This window comes from Lycium barbarum, chromosome 4 (genome assembly GCF_019175385.1).
Source record: "Lycium barbarum isolate Lr01 chromosome 4, ASM1917538v2, whole genome shotgun sequence".
Lineage (NCBI taxonomy): Eukaryota > Viridiplantae > Streptophyta > Magnoliopsida > Solanales > Solanaceae > Lycium > Lycium barbarum.
The window spans coordinates 8,237,125-8,247,263 of NC_083340.1; the positions used below are offsets into that span (position 1 = coordinate 8,237,125).

Below are 10,139 nucleotides of genomic sequence, written 5' to 3' on the forward strand. Positions count from 1 at the left end.
TAATAGTATTTTTCAGACTTAAGATCATTGAACTTCATGTTTTCACAAGTTGTGCATGTTTAACTTATATTCTGCACCCGTTCATGTCCCATGTTGACTCATCAAGCCATGTAATTCGCTCGGTCACATGCAGTAAGGCACCGAGCGCCGTGTTATATCCAGACCATGGTTCGAGACCTAACCGTGCAAACTTGAGCTGGTTCACCAATAAATCTTACTTAGGTGGAATCTTCAAATATTTAACTAGACAAAATGAAGTACGCTAATAGCTGAGAAGCTGAAAATTCGGAAAAAAAGAAGTCATTCAGCATAGTAGAATCCCGTAAAGGAAGTCATCAATAGTTGGTCGTTTGATCTAAGCTTTCTCAGAAGGCAATGTCCAATGATGTTAGGGTCAAAATGCAAGAAAAGTCAATCCGGGAAGATGTGAAATAAATAGTCAACCCATTTCCTTGGACAGGTTATTCTTGCAGGGTGGTTGGGGAAGAAAAGGTTACAAAAGAGAAGATTAGAAAAAGAAGAAAATTCTAGATGGCAGACCTTGACCGGCACTTTCCCCAATTCAAAAATAATACTCTTTCTGTTTCAATTCATACGAACCCTTTTATATTGAGGGAGTCTATGAAGTGATTTTTTCACCACATTTTTCCTATATTTTTTCAAAATTACTTGAATTACAAAGTATCACTTACTTTTAATGTAATTTCTAAATACATAAATTATATATTTACAAACTTGAAAAATCTATGTTAAAATTTAAGGTCAGAGTTATAAAGTTTGACCCTCGTACCCCGAAAAGGTTCACATAAATTAAACGGATGTGCAAAGACACCTTCTTGGGATGCCAGCTGATTCGGCAGAACTACATAGTTTTGGTCAAAATCCTGTACTTGTGTTAACAAATCGACTTAGCATGTATAGATGATTTATCCAGAATCCAGTAAGCTACCAATTCTAGAACCACAGCCCATTAACTCAAAATCCTAGCTCCTACTCTGGTGACGTCAGCTCGGTTGCATGGGGAAGTGGTAATATTTCTCTTTTGTAATACCTTTGAACAAGAAACAATGGCGTAGTGAGATTTCACAGACATGCACAATCTGGAGAAATGTTTTCTCTGCATAATCACTGGTCAAGTGCGCCAAACAACGTAATCACCAAGTTGTTTTCCAAGTATTGTCCAACTTGACTAGCAGAGAAACTTGGCAACCACCTGAGAAGCAGTCAGATATGGTCATGAAAGAATACCGTAAATTTCTATCATATTTCACTTGAAAATTCGTGTCAAAGTCTTATCATTCACCTTGACTTACTTTTTTCAACAACCATGACCAAAGCAAGTCAATAGCTCAAATGATAGTGAAGATATTACTAGATAGTAAATCCTGGAAAACGCTAGAAATAGCTTGAAACATATTCAATGGAACAAATAGATACAGTTGCATCAAAAAGAGCAACCTAGACAATACCCGGGGTTAAAATACCATCAAGAAATATTCAACTAGCAGTATAGAAACTCACCAAAGAAAAAGATTTCAGCTTTAAACTAGAGATAACTGGCGAAGAGCTTGAAACACGATGGAGAAGATTGGTTGCACCATCGATGGCAACTTAGATGACTCAAAATTCAGCGATCCGATGCCATGGATTGGTATCTATGTAGCAGCAGCTTCTGCAGCTTGTGCACTGGGGATGGCAATGGATTCCCTTTATGGCCTGCGTCATAGAAAATACTGGTTTCCTTGCAACTTCTTCTCTCTCAATGCTACAACCATGATGCTCCTAGCTGTTGCCACTAAATTGTCTGTTGATCTAAATACCTCCATGCCTCGTCGACAAGATCAGTTGACGAAACTGAGCAGTACTGCTCTAATCTGTACAGTAATTGCTAATTTTATGCCTTCTTTAGGTTTCATGGAGAATAAAGAGCTGTTGATGAACATAATCGCTTTGGGGATTTTCGTCATCACGGCAATCGTGAACATTGGCATACAATTAGCTACTGGTGTAATCTATGTCTTATGCAAAGAGCATATAACCCTCATGTTTCTTATGCTTGTATTGCTTCTGCTATTGATCTCCTCAGCCATGACAATACCAACTACAAAGCGTTATTTGGACCTGAAATATAACAGTAAGTATAAGTTAGCAAACAAAGAATGCAACATCACTGATACATGCACAGATGAGAAACTTAAGGACGAGCTGATGAAATTTTGGACCATGGCCTATACCTCTTGCCCCCAATTTGTGGTGGCGCGCTTAGCGACATGCACTGCTTCTGGAGTTTTTTGCCTTCTGAGCACAGTAATTTATGTTGAAGCCATGCTTAGGTCTTACTTTCTCCATAAGAGCTTCAACGTTTGTAGTGGAGAATCTGAATACAAGTGGTCCACAACCTTGATCCTTGTAATTCAAACAGTGGCAATAGGAGTAGGAACTATTGCACCAGCTTTTAGATGGTTCGTAGCCATAAATTTCCACTGCCCCAAAAAAGCAAGTAATGCCTGCAAACTCAAGTGGTTCAAAGTGGAGAACTACTGGATCCGTATACTGCTTCAGTGGAAAGAAAGCCCGTTGGATTTCAGAATTTGTGGCCGGCATGGTAGAAAATTTGCTCATAAAACAAAGAACAAACTTCTCGATTTCTGCATTTGGATTCAAATTCTGATGGTGTCACTCAGTAAGACAGTTCGGCTCATTTCCACCTTCTCTGTAAGTTGGTTACTGATAAGCTGTCAGAAAGCAATCAGGATGCTGAAATGCAACAATATGGTGTTGAGTCATGATATAGAGTCGCACGCCAGTCTAAAGCCAGATCTTAGCCGCTATGTTTTACACCTCGAAGGAGAGAAAGTATTAATGGATTTGATGATGCAAAGCAACCATGATGTTGTAGGTCAATGGATAGGGACAGGGAAAAAGGAGCAGCCTAAACATCTTCTACGACTTCTGGAGAAAGTGAAGTCATCGCCTGGATTCAGGGGAGTGTACAACTTTGACCATGCTCAAATCCCTTCTTTAGACTCAGAAGAACCTCCTAATTGCTGGGCTCTTCCTATAGTGACACTGACAAGTATTGGGATTGCACTTTCAGATATTGATTTCCACTCAATCAAGGAATTAATAAGGTGTGTGCATGAAGGTCTCATGTACATCAAAGTTGTTGAAGAGAACCTGGATGCCAGAAAGGACCTTGTATACATCAGGAAGGCGGCAGAGTTGCTGTGGGTAGAAGTTGACTTATGTTACAGGTGGCTGGACGTTGATCTCCGCAAAACTGCCACTGAAGGACAAAATCCAAAAGGCGTGCTTGAAGGACTCTCTCAGAAAGCAAAGCAGAGATTCATCGAATTCAGAAAGAATGATCCGCACGCTTTTCTAAAGGAATCACCTTCAAAATGGCCTACCAATATGTTTGCAGCAAACTGTATGTACAGAGTATGTCAAACTCTTCTGCAAAGTTCTGATAGCAAAGAGTTTGAGAGCAGCAAATTCATGTTTGACAGATTGTCAGCCATAATAGCGGATATAACAGGTGCTTGTCTTATCAACCTACAAAGAGTTATATCCAAGCAATGCCACCATGGCACCATTGAAGAGAGAGCAGAAGGCGTCCGCTCTGCCGTCTTACTTCTGGGGAAAACAGAGAGTGTTCTGGAAATTCTTCGTTCACAGCCACTTCCAAGTTCAGCACCAGATCAATTGGAAAAAATTGATCAATGGCGTACACATAGCAAAGAGGTAGACTACCTCTCCTGCAGTAGTAATTCACCCTCAAATAGTACTCCAACTTCCCAAAGTTCATCTGACTTGTATCTAACTGTGGACTGAGAAGCAAATCCCTGAAAATGGAAAAAACAAAAGACACAGCTTAAGTTCTATTGCAATAGTATCATATTTGTTTCTTTTTTACTTTTATTTTTTATAAGATACAATAGAAATATATTTGTTTCACATCAAGACTAGCTTGTTCTCTAAATAATAACTCCATCACAATTTTCCCTATGAAAATACCAGAGAAATATTCCAACTCAATCAACAGTGTCATGAATCTGCAATGATTACCTACAATAGTTCAGATATTTCAAAGCCAAAATCTGTTTATTAAGCCTGTAAGGTAAAATTTGATTGATGCAAGAAGTACTCCCGTATACATGGTACACATATGTGAGCATCTGGAGAGTTAAGCCTAATGCATGACTTTACAAAAAGGGATGCAATCATCTAGGTAATTGGCACATCATACTTGCTTCAATATTACAAAAAAACTTCAAAATTATCCTAATGAATACAAAAATATTTTCCAACCCTTTAAGCACTCAATTATGACACTGGGGCAAGATTTCGATGATGAAGATAGAAGTGTTGTGTTCAATAATTTAATTCAAGGTTGAATAAAAAATCCTCCTAGCTGAAATAACTACCAAACAATGGCCCAGTCAAGTGCAAAGTTGGAAAATCCCACACCATACACAGGAAATCACTAAAGATGCAAAAAACATCCCTTTTCCTAAAAGCTGAAGATTCACATCACAGTGCGAGCACCAAAAGACCAAGAAACAACAGACTTGGCAGCGCATAACTGGACACCGACCTTTCCTAATCTAATTCTCTATTATGGTCACTGTGTGACCCAACAAACAAAATCAGGTAGGCGTTCGGTAAACAAAACAAAACAGAAGCAGAGAAGACAAATAGATATATTACCAAATGTAACTCTGAGTGGCTATCAACGATGCAGAATTGAATATTTATCATGTTTCCAGAACCAAGAGGTCCCATCAGTTAGATCATCGAAGAGCACAAGCATCCAGAATAACAGGGACACACTTTCGAAAAACGGTTGCAGGTATCTCAATTGAAAACTTCCATAAGAACAGCAGTTTAAAGAGAGCTTTGAGACATGGAAAGAAATTATTCAATACCTATAATCAGAGGACGAAGGATCACGCTCTGCATTTTTCCCAACACAGAGACGAGCAAGACAATCATTCTGTTAGGACCACGCACCCTTGAGTCGAATCTTAAATACCCAACCATGTATCCTAGGAAGACTCCACCAAACCAAGCAAGAACCCGAAGAAGTCAATATTTGAACGTACAGTAAAACAATATTAGTATCACTATTAGCACATAAGAAGAGAGACAAGAAATCAAATCCAATGCATGACTTTACAAAAAGGGATGCAATCATCTGTGTAATTAGCATACTTGCTCCAAATATTACAAAAGAACTTCAAAATTATCCTAATGAATACAAAATTATTTTCCAACCCTTTAAGTGATCTTTTGTATCCTAATGAATACAAAAAATTATGGCTTCCAGAAAACTGTGAGAATTTAAATCAATTATGACACTGAGGCAAGAGTTTGATGATGAAGATAAAAGTATTGTGTTCAACAATAATTTAATTCAAGGTTAAATAATATCCTCCTATCTGAAATTACTACCAACCAATGGCTCAGTCTCGTGCGAAGTTGGAAAATCCCACGCCATACACAGGAAATAACTAAAGATGCAAAAAACATCCCTTTTCCTCAAAGCTGAAGATTCACATCACAGTGCGAGCACCAAAAGACCAAGAAACAACAGACTCGGCAGCGCATCTTTCCTAATCTAATTCTCTATTATGGTCACTTTGTGGTCTACCCCTCCACCCAACAAACAAAATCAAGTAGGTGTTTCGTAAACATAACAAAACAGAAGCAGAGAAGACAAACAGAGATATTACCAAATGTAGAGGAGCACTCTAAGCGGCTATCAACAATGCAACATTGAATATTCATCATGTTTCCAGAACCAAGAGGTCAAATCAGTTTCATCAAAGAACATAAGCATCCGGAATAACACGGAAGCACGCTCTACACACTTTTAAACAAGAGACTGGAGGTATCTTAATTGAAAACTTCCATAACAACAGCAGTTCAGATAAAGCCTCGAGATATGAAAAGAAAATATTCAATACCTATAATCAGAGGACGAATGGGGCACGCCATGCATCTTTCCCAACACAGAGACAAGAGCAAGAGAATTATTCGTCAAGACCACTTGCACCCTAGTCAAATCTTAAATACCCAACCTTGAATCCTTGAGACCACACTTAGGAAGAATCCACCAAACCAAGCAAGAATCCAAAGAAGTCGACAATAATGCAGCCAATAAAACAATATTAGTATCACTATTAGCACATAAGAATTATCTGACTTCTTTTTATGCTTTTATTGAGCCGAGGGTCTTTAAGAAACAGCCGTCCTACCTTGGTAGGAGTAAGGTCTGCGTACACTCTACCCTCCCCAGACCTCACGATGTGGGATTTCACTGGGTTGTTGTTGTTGTTGTATTAGCACATAAGAAGAGAGACAAATCCAAACAGATTGCTCCACAATCTAGCTGTACCCTGCTTGTGTCACATAGGGACTCATTTGCATCAACATGCGAAGATTATAAGTAAACAAGGACAGAACTCCTTTAGCAATGTTATTCCTTTTACTTTTATTTTTATTTTTTATAAGGTAAAATAATTTCATTGAAGATGGGAAAAGAACCCAGGCATAGAAGTGATATACCAACAAGTACAAAACCAACAACGCGATAATAGACACCCAATCTTCCATACATGTTGGAATCTCATGGGTGCACCAGAAAGCAATAGTTGACTCGAGGTCGTTATTCCTCAAATGTACAAAATCATTTTTTATTCCTTCAAAAGCTCTCCGACTTCTCTCTTTACATACAATCCACGTGACCTTCTGTTTTCTCCTCATTCTTCTAAATTTTCAGTTGAACATGCTTGCCTCACGGTGGCCAGCATCACCCACTGAAGTCCAGACCATCTGAAGGTGTTCCATCAAATAGAACAAGCGAGACACTACCTGAAAATGTAAAAGGAGTTGGTTCACATCTTCAACCGAGCTCTTACACACAAAACACCAACTGATATATGTAATACTCCTCCTCATCAAGTTTCAGCGGTTAAAATCGCTCCCAGCTGCCACCCAAGTGAAGAAACACACCTTCTGAGCACCCTTGGTATCTAAATTGATAGATGCGGAAAGGAAAAGTCCTCAAAACTCCTTAAGAACTGCTTCAAACCAGGCAGACTCTCACAAACTGAATGCAGAAATAACTCAGAAGTCACAAGTATGTCTGGTCATAAAGAATAGAAATTGAAGTTTTAAGCAAGGTTTGCATAACCTCGTCTTTTTCATTGTAAAATTAGTTCACGTGTGGACAGCTAATAAGCGGCTGGCAATGCTTAGAATCATTTAAGTACAGCCTTTGCAATTTTTTCAACCAAAGGACGAATAAGTTTGCTAAACCACCCGACACCAATTAGTACTTTGAAAAATAAATTAAGCTTAAGTTACACTCACTCCTCACTATCAACAATTTCCTGCCCACAAATGTTGGCTTTTATACTAGTAACCATTCAACCAAACATTAACAGTAAGTTTAATGCTTGATGACATGGATACTAATGAAGTATTTTTAGTCAATCTTAATGTGCACAAATGCATCAATAACACAAGTAGCACAAGAGACTGTCAGCTAGGACCATCGCTGATCTTAACCGCAAGCATACTGCAAATGAACAAACATTTCCAAAGAAGTTATTAATCTGTTTCTTTCACTGTTTCATCACATAATTTTCCAACAGCCGACTTATTCTCTTGGTCAGGACTGATAGCGCTTGTTAGGGTTTGCTGCATATATTTCCTGGTTACTCTCCACTGAAGAAAAAGTTGGATAACTAAATCTGGAAAACTGATGTTCAGAACAGATATCTTACAGAGGGACGCGAAAGATTATGAACACTTCTACATGACTTAATTATCACTTACTGCGCAAAGATAAAAGTCATTCTATCACTTTGCACTTTTATGTTGATATAGGACATTAGAGGTATCAATGGAGAATGAAGTCTCTTCTGTTGTTAGCAATAATTGTAGTATATCAACTAGATATAAACTTAAGCAAAAATCTGGTTACCAGTCGCCAAGCAATATACAACTTGAAATACTCATAACCAAATGAACTTCCTCAGACCGGTGCTATCACAACTTGCAAATATTTTGATTCTATTTTTGGTTGTAAAATCTTGGAAGTCATCATATTAACAAGAAAATGATTCAGTCAGAGACTCACACAACAACTATTGAAATATGTCAATCACAAAATTGCCATAATCAACTTGTTAAAAGAATGGGCTTAGAACCAGACCTCCCTTCTAGTGGTTTATTTAAAACCAGGTTTGTAATGAGGAACTTAGTAAAATAAGATGGAGGAAGCCTGCTAGATCCATTTTTTGAAACTTGTTTAATGTATAACTTGTATTTTGAGTCTAGAATGTAGTAAATTCTAGACTTATTATAGGAAATTTCAAAGTTCAATTTGAGTCTAGAAGAATCCTAGGCTTATCGTAGGATCTTTCATAAAATAGAGGACATTGGTGTGCCCTCTACACGCATTTGTTTGGTTTTTCTTTCCGTTTTTAATAAACTTTGGCCAGCTGGTGGCTTACCGAGGACATGACCCTAGATAGGAGGATATGTAGGTCGAGGATTAGGGTAGAAGGTTAGTAGATAGTCGAGCGATGTCTAGTTTCCCATATCAGTATTGTTATTATTACTCTCCTACTGTCCTAATCTTTGATTTTATTACTTTGCTTCGGTTACTGTATTATTTGAGTTGCTATTGCTCTCTTCTCCGTTATTTTTAGCTGGCTTGTTAACTATTGTATTTCCTTTCCATACTTGATTTTGATATGTCTTACTTGAGACGACGGTCTATCAGAAACAGCGCAGGGGTAAGGCTGCATACACACCACCCTCTACACATCCCACTTGCAGATTACATTGGATATGTCATTGCATATTCTCATTGATTCATTGTATCTGTGATGCAATCTCACAATTCCTCTACTCCAAATGACTAATCTTAAGTCTAACTAGCTATTCCAGAAGTTGGTCTTATCCCTACAATCCTTTACCCCTCTTTCACAAGTCTCCTTCGTTTCAGTCTATTACGAGATTTTCAAATATGATGATGGGCTCATTGAATTCACCACATTCACATATTTCACAAATCTCCTCACAATTGCCTACATTATTCACTGGAAATATCTCAATGGACCATGCAGCTATGCCTCAATCCCACATTAATCAGGGAAGACTATATCAATCCGTAATCATTACAACTTGACCCTATTTCATTCACATACTCCTTCTGTTTCAATTTGTTTGTCTTACTTTCCTTTTAGTCTGTTTCAACGCCCTTTTTTTTTGGTAACTCTTTAATTCTGCATATCTTTAATTTAAGACCAAAAGTCTTCTTTACTTTCTTAAACTTGGTGTCAAAGTCAAAACCAAACAAACAAATTGAATTATCTACGTATGCACAAATAAAAGGAACATCATTCTCCAAAATAAAACAACTGAAGAAAAAAGTCTAATTTCATTAGTGAATCGTATAGATAAAAACATTGAAAAATTCAGTAAATCTAAATCCCTTAACCCTTGCCACACCATAGAGGTTACAATAGTTAAAATTCAAAAACACTAAGCACCTGTAGAATGTGAAACGACGCCGTAAGACTAATCTTCATTATCTCTCTTTTTGGGTTTGCGATAATTCTCTTCAAAATGCTTGGCAATTACAAGGCCAGTGTCCACTAGCTTTTGGATATTGGGCACGTTGTAATTTTGGGCCAAGTATACTCCGAAACCCGTACCAAAAACAAACGAGAATGTGCTCTTCAAAATACCCATTAGGTTCAATTTAAATGAAATCTAGTCTAGGGTTTAAAGGTTTAGTTAGGCTTTTGGGGAGATTGATTGATATGAAGGGAATTATAAAGGTTTGCGTTCGAATTATTTGGCCCCTTCTCCAAGGTTCTTTTACTAGACTTGCAGAGTAGGAAATGTGGGACCCATGTTGATTTTTGCGGGTTTGATGAGAGTACTTCAAGGGACTAGAGTCCAGAAACTTCTGATGGGCTTTACAGCCCAGTAAGCCAGGAACTGTGACACTTACGTCGTTTGGTAGGAGGAAAAGTTATCCATATAGATGGAATTGAGTGGGATAAGATAGGATTACTAGTCTCACCTAAGCTTGACAATCAGTTCGGTTTTACGGG

General features: G+C 38.0%; 1 protein-coding gene across 11 annotated transcripts; it reads right to left on the reverse strand.

Moving 5' to 3' along the window:
• Positions 1 to 561: 561 nt before the first annotated feature.
• LOC132635083 (uncharacterized) lies at positions 562 to 9,921 on the reverse strand. Of its 11 annotated transcripts, XM_060351304.1 has the most exons (8): positions 9,570 to 9,920; positions 7,018 to 7,114; positions 6,571 to 6,876; positions 5,970 to 6,401; positions 4,929 to 5,048; positions 2,235 to 3,845; positions 1,522 to 2,121; positions 562 to 1,213 (listed from the first exon to the last, which is right to left on the reverse strand). In XM_060351304.1, the coding sequence occupies exon 1, from the start codon at positions 9,769 to 9,771 to the stop codon at positions 9,598 to 9,600; it is 174 nt and encodes a 57-aa protein (XP_060207287.1). In that variant the 5' UTR covers positions 9,772 to 9,920; the 3' UTR covers positions 562 to 1,213; positions 1,522 to 2,121; positions 2,235 to 3,845; positions 4,929 to 5,048; positions 5,970 to 6,401; positions 6,571 to 6,876; positions 7,018 to 7,114; positions 9,570 to 9,597. The 11 variants fall into 11 exon arrangements, 6 of the variants coding, with proteins under 6 accessions (XP_060207287.1, XP_060207289.1, XP_060207288.1 ...); XR_009580418.1 differs by lacking the exons at positions 6,571 to 6,876; positions 9,570 to 9,920 and having other exon boundaries at positions 5,970 to 6,103; positions 6,261 to 6,401; positions 6,877 to 7,111; XM_060351306.1 differs by lacking the exon at positions 7,018 to 7,114 and having other exon boundaries at positions 9,570 to 9,921.
• Positions 9,922 to 10,139: the final 218 nt, after the last annotated feature.